The sequence below is a fragment of the Nicotiana tabacum genome, chromosome 16, assembly GCF_000715075.1.
Source record: "Nicotiana tabacum cultivar K326 chromosome 16, ASM71507v2, whole genome shotgun sequence".
Classification (NCBI taxonomy): domain Eukaryota; kingdom Viridiplantae; phylum Streptophyta; class Magnoliopsida; order Solanales; family Solanaceae; genus Nicotiana; species Nicotiana tabacum.
In genome coordinates, this window is record NC_134095.1 from 134,975,316 (window position 1) to 135,001,122 (window position 25,807).

The window sequence follows — 25,807 nt, forward strand, 5'->3', positions numbered from 1 at the left end:
GTAGAAATAAACATGCACAGACAAAAATACAAATAAATCACAAACAACACACAACCATTTTATTTTGAATTTTTGGGAGTAGTTCTCGTAGAGCAAAAATCACGTGCTCACACCGCTCAATTCACCCCGGCAGATCCAAGACCGCTTTAGGATACCAAGCGGCAGCTACAGAAAACAAAAAGAGGTTATAATTTTGGAAGAAAGGAAAGAAGATCGCAAAACATTTCTGAAGGGAAAAGCGCTTACGCTGCATGTTCCACCTCTCCGAGAAAGGCATCTTCCTGGCTGGAATGATGTCCGAGGTTTTAACCCGGATGAACCTACTCATCCATCCCCGATCTTTCTCCTCGTCGGTGCTCAAGAAAAAATAACTTCTTGGATCAATGATGAAGCCTAATCAAGCCTTGATAGAACCGGGGGCTGTACATCCTGATCAAGTGATTCAGGGTAAAGGTCTCGCCCCCAACCTGGTCGGTGAAATAATGAAACATCAAGACTATCCTCCAAAAAGAGGGATAAATTTGACCGAGCATCACCTGATATTTATCACAAAAGCCGAGGATGACTGGGTCTATCTCTGGGGGAGGGGATCCAAAAGGCTCAGCCGGACTCAAAGTAAAGGGATAAGTATATACATTGAGAAAATTGTCTTTGTAATTTGTTATGTTCTCATCAGAGCCGGGAATCTCCACCTCTACCGCCTTTTTCCACAGGCAGTCCTTTTTACCGTCCCTGCATCGGTCACAACACTGACGTACCGAGACACGTGTTCGTACCGGCCTGGTGTAGCAATGGGTTTATCGATGGTATAATCTTTTGACATGTCAAGATTGGGGGGAGTACATTGTCCCAGAGTGGGTATCACTTTTGTTTTCTCCTTAGACGATCGAGATGAAGAGGCGACTTTGTTCCGCCGAGGAATCGTCTTGGAAGTTCTGGCCATTGCGATGGTAAAATTCTCTCTATGAAAGTGAAAAGGAAGAATGTAAAGGGAGATGGGTCTGGATTCGTGAATTTGAAGATGTTGGGAAAATAAGGATTATCAAAAGGTTGATGTATTTATAGGAACCACATGGGCAGCGGAAGGGACGAGTCAATAGCGATTCGTGAATCTCTTGATAGTCACGTTTGATAGCGACTCTTACATAGTTTTTTGGGACATGGAATTTAATGCTCTGATAGGTTGACGTCATGATAATGATGTCCTCGGAAAGGAGGCTCAAAATCGTTTCATATCAAATCGTTTTAGGAAACACGGAGACTATCTGTATATGGCAAAATTGGAGGGTCCAATTTCTCGTCATTAAGGCATTTCAGGGGATCATCTCAAGACCTCGAGGATGTGAGGCTATGGTCGAGCTCCCTCCCTCGAGGTTCGTTGATTCCCAGTCTAATGGCAATGTTGGTAGCGGGTCCTGATGGGACTGGAGAGCTCCCTAGACATGCAGCTAGTACTGGCAGAACCTGGTGCCATCTAGTTGTCCCATCCCCCTACTTTTGTAATTAGTGCTTTTGTACTATGTTGGGGTTTCCCCTCCTATATAAGGGGGGTCCTTGACACTTTGTAACACCCTGTTTCTCCTGTTGCTCCAGCTGCTCCATAAGAAATATAGAAGAACATTCTCTTTGCTTTCTCATACACTCTCTTGATATTATGCTTTCATTTATTATCTTCATATTTGTTCATCATTTATTTCTTATCATTGGATATAAAGAGCTCTTGTTGTTTATTTCATAACTGGTAGCCCTACCCCGATCACCCACGATAGCTCGAGCCTGAGCCCTGGAATCGACCTTGAGGCCCCAAATCGACAGGCTCGAGGCCCCGAATAGTTGGCCTAACAGTTTGATTATATCTCTCTCCCTAACTTTATTTCGTCTCTAAATCTCATATACTTAGCGTCAACTGCTTAACAAACTGGCATAAAAATAGATCACGTATTTTTAGAGTCCCATGAACAAATTTAATTATTATTACCATTTTCATGATAAACAAATATAAATTTATTATTATTTACTCATGACTAAGTAATTTTTATAATTTATGACTATGAGAGCTAAGTTTATTACAAGATTTAATGTGAACATCCTATGGGATATGTATGGAGAAGAAAAATATAGAAAAAACACAATCGTACAAAAATTCCTAAACAAAAACTTGTTTGGCACGTCAAAACGATAAAAAGAAATCCTAACATTGTAAGTGATAGAAATTAAGTGTCTACCAAACTATATAGAGAACCAGATTCTTTATTAGTTTTCATAAAACACACGCACACTGCAGTAAGTAAATGACACTATGGAGTTTTACGTGAAAAACTCCCAACTCACGGGATCAAAAACCATGACCTACCCTTGAAGGATTTCAACTTCGCTACTGAGCAAACTTTAGATTACAAACTATTGTAACCTAGAAATTAACCTCTTAATCCATCACTAACTTGTAATAATACTATTACAAGACACTTTGTAATAACTCTATTATAAAGACTTTACAACTCGACTAACTCTAGCCAAGACACAAACATAAGGGTTTATGTTTTACAAAGATTTCCTACACAATGCTTCTAACTAAGCTAAGTGGGAATTACAAGTAGAGTGCTTTAACAAAGGTACAACACAACTAAGGACGTGTAATAACTCGATGTCGGGAACTGGTCCGTTGTTATGTTGTTTTTTGTTCTTGATACCTTTGAGAGTCACTTGCAATATTGATGGATGATTTGAAAGAATGCTTGATCAATTCTTGAATGTGCAAATGTTTTGTTTTACCTTTGTTTGATGATAATAATTCATTTGTGACATCACTTGAATGATGCAAGCAACTTAGGTAAAGGGAATTCCCCATAAAGTTGACTTTTGCATTGTTCTTGCACTGTTGCATATGCAGGTAGCAATTATATAGCTGGGAGGGTTGACTTGTACAGTCACCATGGGAACTGGTAGCTATCTGTTCCCTCTGCTATTTCTTTGACTCTGAAGAGTTGAATCGTGTCCCAAACTGGAGACTTGTTGATCTTAAGTTCTTAAGGATGTGTATTAGGTTCCTTATCTGGTTCTTATTAGTAGGTTTGTTAGATCATTAAAACATAATAGGGATACACATATAACCTATTAATTTCCCCATTTTGATGATGACAAACTTATAATTCAAGTTCCCCCTAAGAACAAGAATGACATTCGCATTTCCAGTATTCCCCCGGAATCTGTTCCCTATCCTGTTTCCCTTTAATTATTTCCCCTTTTAGCGTCATAAAAAGATCAGTAGCAAGCCTTAAGAAAAAAGAAGTCTAGCTTTAGTTAACTCATACCATATGTGTGCACATAATCATGACTAAAACATAGCAAAAGGATGAAAATTTCATTAATTTTGGATAGTTAAGCAGGGAGAAGTTCCATGTTTCCAAACACATCCACAAAATAAAAACAGCAAAAACAAAATTACCAATTATAAAACATCATCAGACCTAGAAGATAGATACTAAGAACTTGACACTTGGGAAGAGGACATTGTTTAAGGATCACTAGTAGGGGAAGGCCCAGATGAAGAGGCAAGAGTTTGAAGAAGGATGTCCATTCGAGCATTAACAGACACTTGCTCATTGAGCAGTCTCTCCTTTAGGTCCTGAACCTGTTTCCTGAGGTCGACATTTTCCTTGGTCAGACAGGCAACCTTTGTGCTTTGAGAGCTGTTAGAACCAGGTGCCTCCTGAAGCTGACTTAGCTGACCCTCAAGAATGGTATTCCTTGCCTTCAGCTTACTTATCTCGGCAGTGGTACTGTTTTGAGCGTTGATCAACTGGGAGATAGTAGAAGTGCTGCCAACCCCTCCAACCTTTTCAATGCATTCACATTCCTCGATGGTAGTCTTGGAAAAGGTTTGCTTACAGGTACCCACTTTATCTTGTCCTAAAGGGACTTTGAAGAAGTCAAACACCTTAGTAAGAAAGAACCCGTAAGGCAGCCCATGATTACCATCTTTGAAATCTGTTACCTTGTGCATGTGTTCTATCATGATGGCAGGCAGGTTGATAGTTGTGTAGCCATCCAGTGCTTCCATGAGAACCAGGTCCGCTTGATATGTAATGGACCTTCTCTTAGAACGAGGGAGCAAGACCTTGTTCACCATTTCAAACAATAATTGGTACACTGGAAGGAGGGCCTTCTTTTGTACTCGTTCCCCGTGTTGAACTTCCACATCCTTCAAGATAGAATTTCTAAAGTTCGAAGTGCATGTTCCTTGAATAGAAGACAAATCCTCAGTGAGCACACCCAAAATAGTTCTCAGCACATCAGAGTCCATCACAAAATCAACACCGTTCACCATCATACAAATGTGATCATCTTCAACTATAAATAAGTTGGCATAAAAATGCCGCACTTCTTCCTCATACACTTTGGGACTGTCACCTGTGAGCAAGTGTGTCCACTATTGAAATTCACAAATTTCCACCAATTGATGCATGCCAGCCAAATAGAGTATTAGGGGAAAATATACGGCCCCACAACACCTTTTGATTTTTCAATATTTCCTTCTCGGGACCTTGGGTTGCATCAACCTTGACCTTTTTTGAGGAACTAGGTTCCTCACTAGTACCAACCTTCCTTTTTACTGATTTCGTGCACTCTTTCCTTTCTCAGCAGATGACACTTCATCAACAGACTTCCTAACCAGACGCTTACCAGACTTTTCAACTAGATTTTTCACCCTCGATATTGCTCACACCCATCTCACTCTCTTTCTCAACAAATTTTTCACCCTCATCCTTCTCAATTCCTTTCTAACCATAGAGGACTCCCTTTTGGTCTTTGGAATAGTAAGGTTCTTTGAGGACTTACGAACCAAGGAATAGGGTTCCTCTTCGACATCATCATTAGCATTCACAACTTGTGCAAGAGGCACAACCTTTTCATTAACAACCTTTCCATCTTTCACCAGTCTCCTCTTCTTCTTTTTTTCCTTTTTACATTTCCTTAAAACAGACTCAAATTCTTCCTTCTTTTGCAACCTCGTGATGGGTCTTTTAGACGTTGGCCCCTGGGGAGGTGCCTTTCTACTCCTAACACTGATAAAGCTCGCTAAAGCCACATTATCATAATCTTCTTCTTTACTATCCTCCTTTTCCTCCTCAGACAAGGATCACATCTCAAGGATAACTATGGATAAAGGCTTAGCATAAAAGTGAGAAGAGGGAGCAGAATCAATACTGACCTGGGGTGATTGAGAGGAACCAGGGGTTAGCTCCTCTTGGGTGGAGGGATCAGGTCCCTTAGTAGGTGCTCCAGTAGTACTGTCTGGTGCTAATGTTTCAACACGCACCAGTTCCCTACTCTCCACTAATGTACTATTTTCTTCCCCCTAAGACTCAGACACATCTTCACCACCCCCAATTATACTTCCCTCAACAGCTATAGACAACATGTTTTCTATGGCTTCTTGTTCTTGTACCCCCATGGTAAACTCAAAGTAGGAAGAGTATTACATGTAGAATCAAGGCCAGGGGCCATCATTGTTGATTTAGTAGGGCTATGACCAACATTTTGTTCCCCCTCAAGAGCAGAGCTTTCTTGCACAAGCAGACTAGTAACTTCTGGATTTTCTTCTCTCTCTCTACAGTATCTTGTTCGACCATTGCTTTAGGCAAGGCAGAATGAGAGGTCACATCCACAAACTTCTTGGGAGTAGAAGTTTTGCGACACCGATGAGAACTAGTACTTGACTGGGTCAGAGAAGTGGGTGGTTGTGACTCTGATTTAGGGTTTGGATTAGTCGGAGTGGGGAGTGTTGGCTCTAACACTGATGTTTCAATGGGTGAAGACATAGTGGGGACAATGACTGGAGAACTTTGGGCTTCTTGATCTTCAGTCATGGTGGAGTTTATTGAGTTGAAGAAGAAGGTGTTTGGTTTAAAGAAGGGATAAGAGGAATTTTGGATACTTTGATATGGATAGATGTGAAAGTGACTGATAGGGGTTATTTAATAGGGGTAAGGGACCAATTAGGAGTGAGTGGCAATTTGGATAGACGAGTCGGTTCATAAAGAGGCGAGACATTTGGGTTCACACAGCCAGAAATAAAAAAAATTGACAGTTGATGACGTGGAACCGTTTCAGTCGTTTAAAAGTTGTGCATGAGAGTATAAAGGAACTACTAACCTGTGTCGAGGGAACCAGGTTCCTCGATAGTTTTTGCAAATGTTAGCCTCATTCTTTGACAAACGTACAATGCTTTAGCTGCTTCTTTGCTCTGTAATCGTCATACGTGTCTACCTATAATGGTATATAGATTAGGTATATTGGGCCAGAAAACACTTTTTATCTATTTTACTTGTACATCTATTTTGTAGCCAATCATCAAGGGACCAGGTCCTCAGCTTGATTATATCAACCCTAGAGACAAGCGATTTCGTTCAAAGTGCTCTCTGTTTAGTGCTTTCGTAAATATGTCTGCAATTTGATCTTGTGTGCTATAGAATTTCATATAAATAAGCCCCTTTTCAACATTATTACTGAGAAAGTGATGTCACACGTCAATGTACTTTGCTCTCTTATGTTGAACTGGATTCTTGGCCATGTTAAGAGCACTGGTATTATCACATAGTAAGGGCATGCACTCAGAGAACACACCAAAATCTTCCAGCTGCTGTTTAATTCATAACAGTTGAGCACAGCAAGATGCAACAACCAAATATTCAGCTTCTGCAGTTGAGAGGGCCACTGAGTTTTGTTTTCTTGTACCCCCATAAAATCAGATATGAACCCTGAAAATGTGCCATGCCAGAAGTGCTTTTCCTATCCACTAGATACCCAGTGTAGTCAGAATCTACATACCCAATTAAATCAAAATTGTCTCCTAAGGGATAGTAGAGAACCAAGTCCTGTGTCCCTTTGAGATATCTCAGGATTCTCTTGACTGTCTTCAAATGAGATTCCTTTGGATTAGATTGAAACCTAGCACAAAGACCCACACTAAAAACAATATTTGGTATGCTTACTGTGAAATACAGGAGTGATCCTATGATACCTCTATACATGGTCTCATCCATAGAGGAACCAGGTTCAACCATGTCCAGACGAGTAGCTGTGGCAATAGGAGTATCAATGATTTTTGATCCTTCCATGTCAAATCTTTTGAGCAGCTTCTTGATGTACTTCTATTGAATTATCATTGTCCCCTTGAGAGTTTGCTTCACTTGTAAATGCAAGAAAAAGTTCAGTTCACCTATCATGCTCATTTCAAACTCACTCCCCATGAGTTTTGCAAATTCTCACACAGAAAATCATTTGTTGCCCCAAAAATAATGTCATCAACATAGATTTGCACAATGAGCAGTTCCTTCCTCGTTTCAAGTGTAAGGAGCTTGGTTTTGCCCATACAGAGCCTTGTCAAGTTTAAAGACATGCTCAGGATGCTCTTGATTCTCAAATCCAGGTGGTTGCTTGATGAAGACCTCTTATTTTAGAAAACCATTCAGAAATGCACTTTTGACATCCATTTGGAACAATTTGAATTCCATATGAGATGCAAAGGCAACGAGAATTCTGATGGCCTCCATTTGAGCAACTAGAGCAAACGTTTCATCATAGTCAATCTCTTCTTCTTGAATGTAGCCTTGGACTACTAGCCTTGCCTTGTTCCTTATTGTGTTTCCAAACTCATCAAGTTTGTTTCTGAATACCCACCTGGTTCCTATAACAGTTCAATCAGCAAGTCGTAGAACCAGGTGTCACACACTGTTCCTCTCAAATTGATGGAGCTCTTCTTGCATAGCTGTAATCCAGTATGCACCTTTCAATACTTCCTTGATATTTTTGGGCTCTATTTGAGAGAGAAAGGTTGAGAAGGAAAGTGAGTTTCTTGTCTTTGATCTGGTTTGTATTCCTGAATCAAGAGGAGTGATTATGTTTTCAAGAGGGTGTGAAGTTTTATGCTTCCAGTTAGACGTCTGAGTCTTATTGTTAGAGGATCCATGTATTTCAGACTGTGAACCTTGGCTTCTTCTTATTTCAGCATGTGGGGTGCCTTGGACAACATCGACAACTCTGTTCTCAGCTTCAATTATTGTAATTGAGAGACCAGGTTCCTCTCCATCAATTGGAGATATGGTTGCACCATCCTCATTTGATTCCTTAATGTGGCTCATCATATCATCCTTTCCATTTGCCATATCAATGACTTCACCAGGGACAATTGATTGTTCTCCCTCTGGATCATTCTTGTCATTCAAATCCTTTCCACATGAGTCATGAGATTCACTGAATATCGCATGTATGCTTTCTTTAACACATTTAGTTCTTTTGTTGTATACTTTGTAGGTTTAGATTTGTTATGAATAGCCCAGAAAGATTCCTTCATCGCTTTTGGCATCGAATTTTCCAAGTGCTTCTTGCCATTGTTGAGGACAAAATATTTTCAGCCAAATGTTCTTAAATGTGTCAGTTTGGGGTTCCTTTCGTTCAGCAGTTCATATGGAATTTTGTTCAGAAGGGACCTGATCATGCACTTGTTCACCAAATAACATGCAGTGTTGACAGCTTCTGCTTAGAAACTTTTTACAATGCCTCTGTCAATCAACATTGTTCTTGCCATGTCTTCAAGAGTCATGTTCTTTCTCTCCACAACACCATTTTATTGAGGTGTTCTTGGAGCTGCGAAATTGAGGGTGATGCCATTTTCAGCACAGAATTTGTTGAATTTGACATTATCAAATTATGTCCCATGGTTAAACCTGATACATACTACATTATGGCTCATCTTCACATGGATCTTCTTTACAAATTCCACAAACACTTGAAAGGCTTCATCCTTGGTTCTGAGAAACAGAGTCCAAGTGAATCTGGAATAGTCGTCCACTATAACAAATATGTACTTCTTTCCTCCTCTACTTCTAACCCTCATAGGTCTACATAGATCCATATGGAGGAGATCAAGTGGCCTTGAGGTACTAACTTTCTTTTTGGGCTTGAAAGAGGATTTGGCTTGCTTTCCTTTTATACATGCATCACACATCCTGTGATCCTTGAAGCTTGACTTGGGCAGACCATGAACCAAGTCCTTCTTGACCAATTTGTTCAGCAACGTAAAACTTGCATGACCCAGCTTTCTGTACCATAGCTCCGCATTATCATCAACAATACTTAGATAGTTGAGATCTCCATTTTGCAAGGACTCAAAGTCAGCAACATAGATATTTTTGTATCTTCTGGCCACTAACACCACTTTACCAGTCACTAGATTTGTGATTGTGCATATCTTGGATACAAATTCCACTTTATTTTCCTTATCACAAATTTGGGAAACACTCAGCAAGTTGTACTTCAACTCGTTCACGTAGTACACATTTTCAATTGAGTGAGAAAGAGACTTACCGATCCTTCCAACTCCCAAAATATATCCCTTCTTGCCATTTTCAAAGGATACACTCCCTCCTAACCGGGCCTTCAATGAAAGAAAATCATTTGTATTTCCAGTCATGTGCTTCGAGCAACCGCTATCCATGTATCATTGTTGACTGCTCCCTTTCACTATTCCCTGCACAAGGAAATCAAGAGTTAGACTTAGGAACCCAAACAAGTTTGGGTCCTTTGTAATTAGTAAATGGGTGAATGAGGGCTCTTTTGGTCCAAGAAGGCATTATACATTTTTATATGAAGGACCAGGTTCCCTAGTGGTAGTTATTTTTCCAGCAAAGCTTTATTTTTTTGTTGAGATTGAAATTTGGCCCTACAGGTTTCCCTAAAGTACCTAATGTTACCACAATGAGTGCAGAGCAGTTATCAGGTGCAGTAATGTACTTGCTATAAGGTTTGTAGGGAGTCTTTTCCATTTGAAACCCGATTCCCTTCCTATTTCCCCCATTATTCGTATGCATAGCAGTGATTGCATCTGAGGACTAGGTCCACTTAAGTGATTTTTCTAGGTCACTCTTCACTTTTTCTAGGTCTTCTTGAAGTTGTCTGTTTTTCTCAAGCTCTGCACACAGACTAGATTTTACTGATTTTAAATCATCTTCAAGCCTAAGGTGTGCTTCACTTACAACTTCCTTTCCTTTTTGAGTATTTCTAGTCCTACTTTCCCTTTTTAGTTCCTCAATTGTTTCTTTTAGGTCTACAACCACCACTAATAGGTCATCTTTCTCACGCTCAATATTAGCAACCCTTTCAGTTAAAACTTCTTTCTCCTTTTTAACACACTCAATGGTCTATTTTAGATTGACCACAATAACCACTAGATCATCTCTCTCATGTCCTATGTTTGCAATTTTTTCAGTTAAGGCATATTTTTCTTTCTTCAAACTCTCAATGGTTTCCTTTAAGTCTACAACCATAACTACTAGATCATCTCTCTACTGTTTTGCTTCTCCCAATTCCACAGTTAATGCATCTTTATCATTTATAAGACTATGATTCACATCAATTAAAATATTTGCTAAAGACATAAGTTTTTCGGAGAATAAGACTTTAGATTTCTTTGAACATTTAAGAAGTTTACCTCATCATCATCATTGTCAGATTTTGCCATAAGGGCAAAGATTGAGTCATACTCAGCTGCTTCACTTTCTACTGCTATCATGGAGCTATCACCTTGATCATCATTTTCTTTAGATTTGTTGGAAGAGTCTCCCCATGCAGCAAGAGCTTGTTTTAAAACATTGTTAGCGACATTTTTTCTCTTGAATCATTTGTTAGGAACCTAGTTCCTCTTAGCTACTTTGTCAGTTTTATGTTTGTATTGATCTTTCTTGAGAAGAGGGCAATCCTTGATTAAGTGTACAAGCTTGCCACACTTATGACATAGGTCATAACCTTTTGGCTTGCTGGAGCTACCCCATTTTGGAATGCCTCCATTTCTGCGAACCATTTTCTGAAAACCTTTGGTCAGATAGGCCATATCAGCATCCTCACCACCTGAGTCATTGATGTCCGTCTTGAGGACCATGTTCTTATCAGTTTTGGGCTCTCTTCTCTCATTATACTTCTTCATCATTTCATAGGTCTTGAGATTGCCGACAAGTTCATCAACGGTCAGCTTTTGAAGATCCTTTGCCTCTGTGATGGCATTTACTTAGCTTTCCTAGGAACCAGGTAATACACTAAGTATATTCCTGGAAACTTTGTTCTTGAGGATGTTCTCTCCCAGTGAGTGAAGCTCATTGATGATAGATGTGAAACGAGTGTGCATATCCTGAATGAATTCATCGTCCTTCATTCTGAAAAGCTCATACTCTGTGGTCAGCATGTCATTCTTGGACTGATTTACATGTGTTGTGTGAACACCTAATTTTTAACAATAATTAATTTTTTATCACTTCTATTATGTAAATAATTTAGGGGGTTTTAACCTACTATTATTTTAGCTTTATTACACTTTTTATTATAGGATAAAAATACAAAAAAAAAAACTAAAAGGTGAATTATCACTATTTATATTTTTTATTTTTTTTGTTTTTTTATAAAAAAAATCCGAAAATATTATTTTTGTAAAAAAATAATAATAAAATTTCGGGAATGATTTAAAAAATAAGAAAAAGGAAAGTATTGAATAAAAAAATATAAAGTAAAAATAGGTGCAATTCTCTTTTTAAAAAAGTAAAAGAATGTAGAAAATTAAAAAAAATAAAAAGTTTGTGGAAATTTTAAAAAATTAAAAAGTAAAAGAAGGTTGAAATTAAAAAATAAATATAAAGGTATCTGAAAATTTAAAAAAATTAAAGTAAATGAAAGTAGCATTTTTAAAAGAAAAAGGAAAAGAAAGTGGTTTATTTTTTTTAAAGAAAAGTTAAATAAAGTGAAATTCTCTTTTAAAAAAATAAAAAGTGGGATTTTAAATAAGATAAAAGTAATTAAAGTTAAAATTTTAAAATAAAAGTAAATAAAGGTGGGATTTCTTTTTCTAAAAAACTAAAAGCAATTTGTAAGTGGGATTTCTTTTAATTAAAAAATAAACAAATAATAAAACAACAAATCTGAAAAATTTCGAAAATTTTGCTATAAATAGAAGAGAAAATTTAGGAAGAAGGGGGTTCAAAAAAGAGGAAAAAAATAGAGGAGAAGAAAAAAAGAAGGGGGCGGAGAGAGAAGTATACACTCGATATACACTCGATATACTCTCTGGATACACAGGATATACAGGGGCAGAATTCATTTTGGAAAGAGTAAAAAAGATAGAACCAAATTTTCTGAAATATTGAGAGCGGAAGAACATCAGAGAGAGTTCAAATCTAGAAAGAGAAAACAAAGAGAGATTTCCAGACTATTTTTCTTCTCCATTTTTACTGGTTTTCTCCGTGTTGCTGGGATTTATGGATTGAGGTGTTGATACTGTGTTGGGCTTTCTGCTGTTGTATTTTGTTGTTTGTTGTTGCTGATTGCTTACCCCATTTTTCTGTTCTACATACCAGGTATTCTCTTGAAACTATGTTGGAAATGAAGTCTGATTAAGTTTGTGTAAAGATCTGTGAACCGAGCTGGAGTTTAAAGGAAAAGCATTAAGTTCTTGTTGTAATTTCTGCTCGATGCTGTCATTTTATTGTTCATGCTTTCAGTCTAGTTTATTTTGGATATTTCATTCCTAGATGTATATTTGATTTAAATATTAGGTGAACTTATTTTGAATATAGGTGATTCAGGAATGTTGTAAACCTCGTATAATCATGTGTTAATTGAAGATTATGATCCTTAATTAATTAGTTAAGATCGGATGAATTGGATGTACGTTTCATGGTTGTGGTTCAAATTACAAGTCTAGACCCTTCATATGGTTGGTCGAGTAAGCTTGGTTTGGGTTTATTTCCTACTGTCCATTTTAGATCTGTTCCTATATAGCTTGAAATACAGCACAATAGTTTTAGAGTTGTCCTTCAGTTTTGTTGTTGCTCATGTATGAGCACTTTTTTTTATCTTAAAATGGTTTTTGAATGGGGTTTGAGCTTGGTTTTTGACTTGAAATTTTTAGATTCAGATTAACCTTTCATATTTAGTTTTTCTTTGGCAAGTTTCCATGACATGTGGTATGTTTTAAATATGTTATGCTTGAATCAGAATTTAATATAAACTAGGGGGAAGGGACCTTTGAGTTGTGTTAATTGGTGAATAATTTGTGTAAAGGTGTGTTGTTGCAACTAGGATTGTATCTTCATTTTGGAACCTATGTTAGCATAAAAATGTGCTTTGCATTTGATTCAAAGATTATCAGTATTTGTTCAATCCCATAATTTCTTGAATGATGCAATTTGCTTCAAACATATTTGTTGGGTCGTGTATTGGGCTGCCATCATTGGCCTAATTTCGATGGTCTTCCCCTTCCACAATCAGACTGCCAAACTGGGCTTCAAGTAGAGCCCAGTTATTTCACACGCTGAGCCTGCAGTAATGAGCAACCAGACGTGGGTTTTTGACTAACTCGGCCTTTCCACAATCAAATGTGGGTGGTCTGCTACTAGTTCATTTTTTATTAAATTATTAGTTTAAGCTTTGGCATAACATAAGTAGGAATCCCTTTACGTTCTTTGATGAACTAGTCACGTCCTTTTAATTAAAGTCGGGTGCGCATTTATGTGACCCAAATCCAAATCCCAACAATGTTAAAGAATGTCCAAAAACCACGGGTGCATTTGTGTGACGTGGTTCAAGACTTGTTTTAATGACGTTGCAATTTTCTTTAAAAATGAATAAAAACGGTTAAGGTTAAAATTTGCACATAGGTTCATAATTGTTAAAATCAGATAATTTAAGCCAAATATAACAGTTGAGCGACCATGCTAGAACCACGGAACTCGGAAATGCCTAACACCTTCTCCCGGGTTAACAGAATTCCTTACTCAGATTTCTGGTTCGCGGACTGTAATACAGAGTCAATCTTTTCCTCGATTCAGGATTCAACCGGTGACTTGGGACACCATAAATCTCCCAAGTGGCGACTCTGAATCTTTAAATAAACGAATCCCTTTTCGATTGTCCTTTAATTGGAAAAACTCCCTTTACATATACCATTTTCCGGGGTGTAGGTGAAAAAGGAGGTGTGACAGCTCTGGCGACTCTGCTGGGGATCGAGAACCCAGAACTTTTGGTTCAGGGTTCAGAATTCGAGCTTAGATAAACTATTAGATTTGGCTTTATGTGATTTTTTTACATGTTCGGGCTTAATGTGCTAAATGATGCTTTTACCGCTTTGATATTATCTGAACTGTATATAAACTATGCCGAAACCCTTCTCTTCTTACCTCCCGGGATGTGCTTACTAGTTGAGACTCCCTATTCTGTTAGTGTCATACCCTGAAATAAGAAAGAGGCCGAACAAGTTACAAAGCCGGACGATCCCGCGAGTCCCCGATACGTAGCCCCCTCCTCGACTCGAGTTGTCCGCTCGGGTACACAGTCTATAACAGATACCTAGGCTTTGGATCCGTCTAGGACTAGCAACCTAAAATGGAAAGGACCATCCTGATGCATCTTACTTGCTACTTGTGCATTTGTTTGCTTCGGACTTGCATGCTGATCGGCTTTTGAATATTTTGAGGAAAGAGAGATAGAGGTACGAGGGTTAAAAAGAGTTAAATCGCATGTTTTGAAAACTAGTGTCCAAATAGTGTCGAAACTCTGCCGAATTTTTGAGAAAATGAAAAAAAAAGAAAAGAAAAAAAAGAGAAAAAGAAAAAAAAGGGTTTTTGTTTATGAAAAATAGTTTTATTTGCCAATGAAAAAGAGTCTTGTTTTCAAAAGAAGTTTGTTTTATCGGCCCGAACTACGCCGGTTTGATTCTCACAAGGTGTGAGATACGTAGGCAATCCTCATCGGGTCCAACCTCCCTTTTTTGCAAAAATAGCCAAAATTGTCAAAATTTTAATTTTCGTTATAAATAAGTCGGGTGATGTCGTTCTTGTCAAAAATAGCCGAATGTTCCCAAAAAGGGACACTGAAAGGCTGACTTTGCATAAACACCACCTTTGGTCATTTTTAAGGTTTTGACTGGTTAGCAAACACAACCTTTAAATCTTCTTCGAAGTACTGAAAAGCCGTATTGACAAGACCGGATATTTTATGAAATTTTTTTAAAAAAGAAAAGAAAAAAAAAGAAAAGAAAAAAGGGAGTACTTGTCAGTCAGAGTCTGTTAGTCTATTTTTAAGTTGTATTGCCATTTTGATGACAATGTCTTTTAGATACCGTTAATATTGTAATGGGTCGTTTCAATAAACACATTTTTCTTTAATGGAAAATTTGGAAAAAAAAGAAAATCAAAAATTTTATCAGTCATTTTGGCACTTATCTATCAGAACTACGCACGGTCTGATTCATGCGGGGACATGATACGTAGGCAATCCACATAAGATTCGACCACCATCAAAAAGAAAAAAAAATATCTATATATAGAAAAGAGAAAATGAGAAAAAATGAGAAAATAAAGAAAATAAAGGAAGGATTGGGAGGCGTTCAAAAGGAGCACAATTATAAGAAGTTGGAACGACGCACGTAACTGAAGCAAATGCATGATAGAAAGGGTTAACTGTCTAGTTGCATTGCATCCTCAATGTGTGTTTTCCTATCTGTTGAAACCCTAACGCTACCGGGTTGCTCCCATTTTTTTCTCTTTCAATCTCCAGAAAGGTGGTTGGTTGTGGTACTAAAGTAACGCTTCCCTGCAACACAAAGGCAAAAGACAATGGCAGAGAACAACAGAACTGAGTGGGTTGGTACCAATGCCCGAAAACAGCTGGTTGAACAGCACTACGGGTTGGTAGAAGAGGTAAAAATGTTGAGACAGAATGTGGTAGACATGTATCGGGCATGGATGACTGGGAAAGCACCACACCCGCCACAGCCTAGCTTCCTGAACTCTATCCTTACCCAAACACCTAACACAATAACGGACGATCCTCCATACTCTCCATATCTACCCACTTATGACAGTTTTCCCAGCCACCCGAGAAGCTCCATCACTCGTCGTCCAGCTATATTTTTCCAACGCTACTTCTCTCCACGGGACTCCCAAAAACATGCTTCACTCTCCAAGTACCCAGCTCCACAAAATGCTTATCCACCCCCACGAGCACACCAGAAACTCCCTGGATCGGGTTTTAGGCCAAATCAGGCATTTAGGAACCAGAGGTTGCTGAAATGAGAAAAGGCTCTCACCCTTATCGGAGAATCTTATGCAAGTCTGTTTGAAAGACTAAAGCATGCTGGCCTGATTGAGCCGCTCCCCGGATATACTTTAGATCCTCGTGCAAGAAGCTTTGATCTTACTACACGATGTGCATACCACTCCAATGTCCCAGGGCATAGCATTGAGAGTTGTCATTCGTTAAAAAGGGAAATAGAAAGAATGATTCACGAAGGAGTGATTGCGATCGACGACAGTAATAAAGAGCATGTGAACCCTCTTAGGATATTGACTAAAGTTGAATATGTTGAAGCGGATGGTGGTCTTGATGCGAAGCTCAGTGGCTAAGATGTCGTACTTGGTAACTGGGAAGACGCTCCCTTTCTTGGTCAGCCGGAGCGGAGCTTTGGTGGTTCATTTTGTTATCATTTCTGTTGTCCGGGTTATTTGCAGGGTTGTAATCCAGACATTATCTTGTGTCAAACCCTCTTATCCTTCCATTTTGTCATAGTGGTTTGTTTAGTGTTGTCTAGGATTGTTTTAGGTTTATTCCAAGGTTGTACCCCAGTTGTTTTGCTTGTTTCGTTATACAAACCGTTTCACCGCTTTTCTAATGCAAATTCCGGTCTTTTGTTACCTCCAGTCATCTTCTTTGTTTAGTTCTTTTTATCCTTTTGTTTTGTCTTTATTCAACGTTATTCTAGTGACATGACATGCGCGCACAGTTTGGGCATAATCTTAAGAGTTAATTATAAAGCCATTGGGAGATGATCAGGACACTTAAGGGAAATAAGAAAAACTTGAGATCATTTGAAGCCCAAGCCACGTGAAACTGGGGCAGGTAAAACATAAAGAAAACCATAAAAGCAAGCTAGCCATATTGATAAGGGGGTCGTTCATGGTAACGAAAGTGAGAGTGTTGCCCAACGGTGCTTTAAAAATGACAAATGAAAATGTGAATGTATGGATATGGTTATCAAGTCTGGCACAATCAGAAGATGTGGCGAATGTTTAATTGTGTCATTTGTGCTTGGCATATTCTGAAGATTGGAATGACGAAGACATTTTATTCTGCTATCTAAACACTTTATCCTTCGTTAACCCTTTTGAGCCTTATTGGTTTTCTTTCGTACCCCTCGTTCGGAATCAGTAGCAAAGACTAGAAAACACAAGCATGGAAGATAAAGAAAAAGAAAAAAAAAGAGGAAAAGAAAACAACAGAAACAACAAAACAACAAAACGACAAAGGAGAAAGGAGAAATGAGAAAGAGAAAGAAAAGAAAAGAAAATAATAAATAAGTGAAAAGGAAAACAAAAAGAGGAATTGGGAACTACGTTTGACCTGATTCCTCAAAGAGGATACGTAGGCGCTTCACGGCTCGGTCATAGTGTAACAAAAAATCAAAAATCCCCAAGCAAGAAACTGGGGCAGAAGTTGTGTTTGATGTAAAGAAATCTGGTTCCGAAGGTTGTAAATTTTGAACCCAAATAGATTCGTTTTGAGCCGCTAATACCCTTTCTTTCTAGCCCTATCCAAAATCCCCACGTTATGGTCCAAAGAAAGACCTTTTGACCAGTCTTCGAAAGATGCCAAGTCATGCAAATGGAAGTCGAGAATAACACTCTGATCTCCGGTAGAAATGTAATAAAATGAGAGAGTCTTATCGGTGAAAACCTTCACGGGCACCTTGAGACGACTATAAGTTGAGAGAAAAATCAAAATGAGAGAGGCTTGATAGTGAAAACACTTCGGGCACTACAAGTCGAATAAAGATTGAGAATCATACAGGAAAGCACCAGACGAAGATTGTGAAAGGCGATTAACGACGGGGGATAGGCCACGTGTGCATGTCATGGCCAATAGAGTTGGTATCCACATCTTATAGGTTTTACTTTGTAGTTTTCTTGTTAGGAGTCATCTCTTTCTTTTGCCTTTTACTCTGTTCCTTTTACCTTTGTCATTTCCTCTTCTAGAGTCTCTTTGGTCAGAACAAGCGAGAAATGATTTCAAAATTTGCCATCAGCTTTCCAACTATGCAAGACGAGATCTGACTAGTACATCAAAGTGGTATAAGTCAGGAAAGAACAAGTCCAATGAGCTGGTAATAATCAACGTGCTTTGAGGTTCGCGCAAAATACCCAAGATTGGTCCATATCAATTCAGGGACAGTGCAACAAAAAGAGGGCCAGGGGGGTTGAACCGAGGGTATATTCGATGATGAGATTGACAAAAGGATGGACCAGTGTCAAGAAGGATATCCCCAGCAGAAATCGAGGGTTATAAGGCCAAGGCCAGCGGAAAATCAAGAAAGAACAACGCGGAGAGCAATGGACATAATTGGAAAATTCATAGGAGACTCAAAGGTTAGGGAAATTCTAGTTCACGGACAGTACCGCAAAAGAAGATATTGAGTCTGTACCGGAAAAAGGTATTTCAGTAACACAGACGATGGAGGGAGTGGTTAATCAATGAGCATGCAAGATCTTTAAGTGAAATCAGCTGTCATGAAAATACATGAGGTCAGATAAGGAGACTGTGAAAACGGTTAAGAGATTTGTGAATAAGGAATCGACAAGAAGGACGGAAGGTATCAGCCAAGCTTCAAGATGGTCAGACAACGCATAGATGGGAAAATGGTTGATAGCATCCCCAGCAGGAGTATCACAACCAACCACCACGTTATAAACTGACCAGATTTTCTTTGATTTGAAGCAGGGACATGGAATGTTACTGATGATGGAAAGATGCACCACAAGAAAGATTGTCAAACTGGGGTACAAAGTTTTTGTTCATTTCAAAAATTTTCGGGAAGTCTAAAACAAGTTTGGTGAAAAGCGGTATCCCCAGCAGTTTTTCGGGAGAAGGCAAAACAAGTTTTAAAGAAAGCAATGTCAGGAGGAAGATAACACGAGTTTTAAGTGAGGTAGTCTTCGAAGGAAGAAGATAACAAAAAACAAGAAGAAGAAGAAGAAGAAGAAGAAGAAGAAGAAGAAGAAGAAGAAGAAGAAGAAGAAGAAGAAGAAGAAGAAGAAGAAGAAGAAGAAGAAGAAGAAGAAGAAGAAGAAGAAGAAGAAGAAGAAGAAGAAGAAGAAGAGAAAAAAGAGGAAGATCAGTTTTGCAAAAGGAAACGGTTTGCAGAGGAATGAAACATCAGTCTTAAGGGAAGTAGTCTTTGAAAGAGTAGGATAACATATTTTTGAAAAAGTGTTATCCCCAGCAGTTCACAGAGAAATGAGACACCAGTTTTGAGGGAAGTAGTTTTGAAGAAGGAAGACAGTACAAGTTTTGAGGGAAGTAGTTTTGAAGAAACATAATTCAAGTTAGAAGGAAAATGGTTCAGGAGGTAACGGGAAACAATGGCGTTTTATTTTTCGAAGTTGTTGATTGAAGTCAGGAGCCCACCTGAAGAAAGGAATGACGCTTTATTTTTCGAAGTTGTTGTTGAGGTCAGGAGCCCGCCTGAAGAAAAGAATGGCGTTTTTATTTTTGAAGTTGTTGTTGAGGTCAGGAGCCCGCCTGAAGAAAGGATGGCGTTTTTATTTTCGAAGTTGTTGTTAAGGTTAGGATCCCGCTTGAAGAAAGGAATGACGTTTTTATTTTTTCGAAGATGTTGTTGAAGTCAGGAGCCCGCCTGAAGAAAGGAATGACGCTTTATTTTTTGAAGTTGTTGTTGAAGTCAGGAGCCCGCCTGGAGATCGGAATGGCGTTATATTTTTAAGTTGTTGTTGAAGTCAGGAGCCCGCCTGAAGAGAGGAATGACGTTTTATTTTCTAAGTTGTTGGTTGAAGTCAGGAGCCCGCCTGAAGAGAGAGTGGAGGTGTTATATTTTTAAGTTATAGTCGAAGTTAGGAGCCCGCCTGAAGAGAGGAATGACATTTTATTTTTAAGTTGTTGTTGAAGTCAGGAGCCCGCCTGAAGAGAGGAATGACGTTTTATTTTCCAGTCTTGAAGTTGGGAGCCCGCCCATATAACAGAGGAATACATTTCAGTCTTTACATTTCAAGTTTTGAAGTTGGGAGCCCGCCCATATAATAGAGGAATACATTTCAGTCTTTACATTTCAAGTTTTAAAGTTGGGAGCCCGCCCATATAACAGAGGAATACATTTCAGTCTTTACGTTTCAAGTTTTGAGGTCAGGAGCCCGCCTGGAGAACGGAAAGGCGTTATCATTTTAAGTAGTTGTTGAAGTCAGTAAAGCAGAGGAATACAACAAAAAATCCCCAGCATAAATTCAAGTTCAGAAATCAGAAGGAAGGCAACAGTGGTCAGAAGAAGGCAGTTCAAGCTTCGAAGGAAAAATAATGCGAAGCTCACAAGAAGGAAATAAGCAGTTCGAGTTCGGCAATCAAGAGAGAATACAAGTCAAGTCAGAAGTAAAGAAACATTAGAGGAAACACAAGGCAACAAGACAGCGAGGCAACATGGCAACAACAGTCCCATGACCAAGTTTGAGAATAAATCTTTGTAATTCATAGACCATAGCTTAGTATAACTTCTTTATTTTTTATCAAGGTGTAATAAGGAGGTCAGTAAGCAGTAGCAGCAGCAGCAACATCAGTAACAGTAAAATCACAGCTTCATGGTAGTCCCAGCTACCAAAAATTCTGAACTACACGCGACCTGATTCCCTTATAACCAGGGATATGTAGGATGTCCAAAACCAGGACTCGGTTGCGCCTTTCCTTTTTATTTCCTTCCTCTTTTGAATAACGATATGATCAAAAATTAGTCGCATTGTACTTTATCTTTGCCCGAAAGCTCTTCGTATTTTCGAGCAAAGAGGGGCAGTTGTGAACACCTAATTTTTGACAATATTTAATTTTTTATCACTTCTTTTATGTAAATATTTTAGGGGGTTTTAACCTACTATTATTTTAGCTTTATTACACTTTTTATTATAGGATAAAAATACAAAAAAAATTAAAAGGTGAATTATCACTATTAATGTTTTTTTTTTATTTTTTGTTTTTTTTATAAAAAAATCCGAAAATATTATTTTTTTATTTCGGGAATGATTTAAAAAATAAGAAAAGGAAAGTATTGAATAAAAAAATATAAAATTAAAAATAGGTGGAATTCTTTTTTTAAAAAAGTAAAAGAATGTAGAAAATTAAAAAAAATAAAAAGTTTTGTGGAAATTTTAAAAAATTAAAAAGTAAAAGAAGGTTGGAATTAAAAAATAAATATAAAGGTATCTGAAAATTTAAAAAATTTAAAGTAAATGAAAGTAGCATTTTTAAAAGAAAAAGGAAAAGAAAGTGGTTTGTTTTTTTAAAGAAAAGTTAAATAAAGTGAGATTCTCTTTTAAAAAAATAAAAAGTGGGATTTTAAATAAGATAAAAGTAATTAAAGTTGGAATTTTAAAAATAAAAGTAAATAAAGGTGAGATTTCTTTTTCAAAAAAAATAAAAGCAATTTGTAAGTGAGATTTCTTTTAATTAAAAAATAAACAAATAATAAAAAAACAAATCTGAAAAATTTCGAAAATTTTGCTATAAATAGAAGAGAAAATTTAGGAAGAAGGGGGTTCAAAAAAGAGGAAACAAATAGAGGAGAAGAAAAAAAGAAAGGGGCGGAGAGAGCGGTATACACTCGATATACTCTCTGGATACACTGGATATACAGGGGCAGAATTCATTTTGGAGAGAGTAAAAAAGATAGAACCAAATTTTCTGAAATATTGAGAGTGGAAAAACACCAGAGAGAGTTCAAATCTAGAAAGAGAAAAAAAAAAGAGATTTCCGGACTATTTTTCTTCTCCATTTTTACTGGTTTTCTCCGTGTTGCTGGAATTTCTGGATTGAGGTGTTGAAGCTACTGTGTTGGGTTTTCTGCTGCTGTATTTTGTTGTTTGTTGTTGCTGATTGCTTACCCCATTTTTCTGTTCTACATACCAGGTATTCTCTTGAAACTATGTTGGAAATGAAGCCTGATTAAGTTTGTGTAAAGATCTGTGAACCGAGCTGGAGTTTAAAGGAAAAACATTAAGTTCTTGTTGTAATTTCTGCTTGATGCTATCATTTTATTGTCCATGCTTTCAGTCTAGTTTATTTTGGATATTTCATTCCTAGATGTATATTTGATTTAAATGTTAGGTGAACTTATTTTGAATATAGGTGATTCAGGAATGTTGCAAACCTCGTATAATCATGTATTAATTGAAGATTATGATCCTTAATTAATTAGTTAAGATCGGATGATTTGGATGTACGTTTCATGGCTGTGGTTCAAATTACAAGTTTAGACCCTTCATGTGGTTGGTCGAGTAAGCTTGGTTTGGGTTTATTTCCTACTGTCCATTTTAGATCTGTTCCTATATAGCTTGAAATACAGCACAATGGTTTTAGAGTTGTCCTTCAGTTCTGTTGTTGCTCATGTATGAACACTTTTTTATCTTAAAATGGTTTTTGAATGGGGTTTGAGCTTGGTTTTTAACTTTAAATTTTCAGATTCAGATTAACCTTTCATATTTAGTTTTTCTTTGGCAAGTTTCCATGACATGTGGTGTGTTTTAAATATGTTATGCTTGAATTAGAATTTAATATAAATTAGGGGAAGGGACCTTTGAGTTTTGTTAATTGGTGAATAATTTGTGTAAAGGTGTGTTGTTGCAACTAGGATTGTATCTTCATTTAGGAACCTATGTTAACATAAAAATGTGTTTTGCATTTGATTCAAAGATTATCAGTATTTGTTCAATCCCAGAATTTCTTGAATGATGCAATTTGCTTCAAACATATTTGTTGGATCGTGTATTGGGCTGCCATCATTGGCCTAATTTCGATGGTCTTCCCCTTCCACAATCAGGCTGCCAAACTGGGCTTCAAGTTGAGCCCAGTTATTTCACACGCTGAGCCTGCACTAATGGGCAACCAGACGTGGGTTTTTGACTAACTCGGCCTTTCCACAATCAAATGTGGGTGGTCTGCTACCAGTTCATTTTTTATTAAATTATTAGTTTAAGCTTTGGCATAACATAAGTAGGAATCCCTTTACGTTCTTTGATAAACTAGTCACGTCCTTTTAATTAAAGTCGGGTGCGCATTTATGTAACCCAAATCCAAATCCCAACGATGTTAAAGTATGTCCAAAAACCACGGGTGCATTTATGTGACGTGGTTCAAGACTTGTTTTAATGACGTTGCAATTTTCTTTAAAAATGAATAAAAGCGGTTAAGGTTAAAATTTGCACATAGGTTCATAATTGTTAAAATCAGATAATTTAAGCCAAATATAACAGTTGAGCGACCGTGCTAGAACCACGGAACTCGGGAATGCCTAACACCTTCTCCCGGGTTAACAGAATTCCTTACTCAGATTTCTGGTTCGCGGACTGTAATACAGAGTCAATCTTTTCCTCGATTCGGGATTCAACCGGTGACTTGGGACACCATAAATCTCCCAAGTGGCGACTCTGAATCTTTAAATAAATGAATCCCGTTTCGATTGTCCTTTAAATGGAAAAACTACCTTTACATATACCCTTTTCCGGGGTGTAGGTGAAAAAGGAGGTGTGACATGTTGTCCCTTCATGAGTTGTTTGGAGAGCTTCCCAGATCTCCTTAGTTGATTGGCGTGCTAAAATCTTGTTGTACTCACTGGTCCAATACCATAAACGAGGATTTTCTTAGCTGAAAAGTTCTTTTCAATAGCCTTGCAGTCAGCATCATTATATTCCTTTCTAGTTTTAGGAATTGTCACTGTAGGGTATCCAATGGTCTTCATAGGGATGAAAGATCCATCGCAGATGATGTCCCAAAGCTTTGAGTCTTCAGCCATGATGAAGTCGTGCATTCTTGTCTTCCACCATCCATAGTACTGACCATTGAATCTTGGCAGTCTATAGGTAGACTGACCATCTTCGAAGTTTGGAGGAGCAGCCATGAGGATCCTTTCTAGGTGTTAGCCTGATAGAAAGAACCCGAAACCAATTGATAGAAATTAAGGGTCCACCAAACTATATAGAGAACCAGGTTCTCTATTAGTTCCCACAGAACACACGCACACTGCAGTAAGTAAATGACACAATGAAGTTTTACGTGGAAAGCTCCCAGCTCACGGGATTAAAAACCACGACCTACCCTTGTAGGATTTCAACTTCACTATTGAGCAAACTTTAGATTACAAACTATTGTAACCTAAGAATTAACCTCTTAATCCCTCACTAACTTGTAACAATACTATTACAAGCCACTTTGTAATAACTCTATTACAAAGACTTTACAACTCGACTAACTCTCTAGCCAAGGCACAAACACAAGAGTTTATGATTTACAAAGATTTCTTACACAATGCTTCTAACTATGCTAAGTAGGAATTACAAATAGAGTGCTTTAAAAAAGGTACAACGCAACTAAGGACATGTAATACTCGATGCAGGGAAATGGTCCGTTGTTATGTTGTTCTTTGTTCTTGATGCCCTTGAGAATCACTTGCAAGATTGATAGATGACTTGAGAGAATTCTTGATCAATTCTTAAATGTGCAAGTGCTTTGTTTTACTTTTGCTTGATGTTAATAATTCATTTGTGACATCACTTGAATAATGCAAGCAAGTTATGTAAAGGGCATTCCCCATAAAGTTGATTGTTGCACTGTTGCATGTGCATGCAGCAACTTTACATCTAGGAGGGTTGACTTGTAGATTTACCACGGGAACTGGTAGCTATCTGTTCACTCTGCTGTTCATTTGACTCTGAAAAGTTGAACTGTGTCCCCAATTGGAGACTTGTGTCTTATATTCTTGAGAATGTGTATCAAGTTCCTTATCTGATTCTTATCAGTAAGTTTGTTAGATTATCAAAACATAACAGGAATACACATATAACCTATCAGTTAGCAATTCATAAGGTCGTTAAGATCGTATTCCTTTCTTGTCTTTTGCACTTATCCCTTCTTATTTCTTCCTTTTCACTTTCTCAAACATCTTGCTTAAAAATTGGCTGAGTTATTGGCATGGACAAGTTGGAGAAATATAAACCCTCGCATCATGATTGAACAGAGAACATATAATTAAACAAAGACTAACAAATACCAATTAATTGATGGGAAATTTTCTGAATAAATTTACCACATGACAAGATTATGTCCGATAGTAGCTTGTGTCTCAATTTCATTGGCTGTCAGATCTACCTGTGTGCCAAAACCACTTTTCTGAATATAGAATATTTTTGTCCAAGTACGTGACGACCAATAGTTAGAGTTTGCGTATGCTAATATTTCGTTTTCCTTAATTGAGAATTTCTCAAATCTGATTCCTAACCCTAAAAGGTTAACCTTAAACCAACTTTTGTCCTTTTTATATGGCACTAGCAATCATGTCATGCATCATTTAGAAGTGAAATGGATTTAAAGTTTATGGCCTTTAGATTTGTCATTAAATTCATAGCGCGATAGTAATTACCTGATTTTCTTATCATATTTGATTTTTCTATCTGTTGGGAAAATATAATATATTTATTATAATTGAGTTTTCCTTTTCGTAGAAGGAAATCATAAATCTCCTATATTTGAGTCCATTTTCTTGGAGGAAAATGTTTGAACTTTTATAAATTAAGGATCCTTCTTTCTCATTCAGTAGCATCTACAATGTAGCCATAATTGGGTTTGAGAGTCTTGTTTCGGGGGAAAACTTTAATTTTCAAGACAAGTGTATGTGTGTCACTTGTGTTTACCTCTTCGTGATGTTGTTCTCTCGATATTTTGT

The 25,807-nt window shown here is 37.7% G+C and overlaps 2 protein-coding genes across 2 annotated transcripts; both read right to left on the reverse strand.

The window, feature by feature from the left end:
- Window positions 1-6,523: 6,523 nt before the first annotated feature.
- Window positions 6,524-7,121, reverse strand: LOC107823526 (secreted RxLR effector protein 161-like). The gene is made up of 2 exons (XM_016650184.2): window positions 6,774-7,121; window positions 6,524-6,643 (listed from the first exon to the last, which is right to left on the reverse strand). The coding sequence occupies exons 1-2, from the start codon at window positions 7,119-7,121 to the stop codon at window positions 6,524-6,526; spliced, it is 468 nt and encodes a 155-aa protein (XP_016505670.2).
- Window positions 7,122-11,074: 3,953 nt separating this feature from the next.
- LOC142170421 (uncharacterized) lies at window positions 11,075-23,881 on the reverse strand. Its single transcript, XM_075232325.1, has 2 exons — window positions 23,713-23,881; window positions 11,075-11,277 (listed from the first exon to the last, which is right to left on the reverse strand). Exons 1-2 carry the CDS (start codon window positions 23,879-23,881, stop codon window positions 11,075-11,077), a joined length of 372 nt encoding a protein of 123 aa, XP_075088426.1.
- Window positions 23,882-25,807: the final 1,926 nt, after the last annotated feature.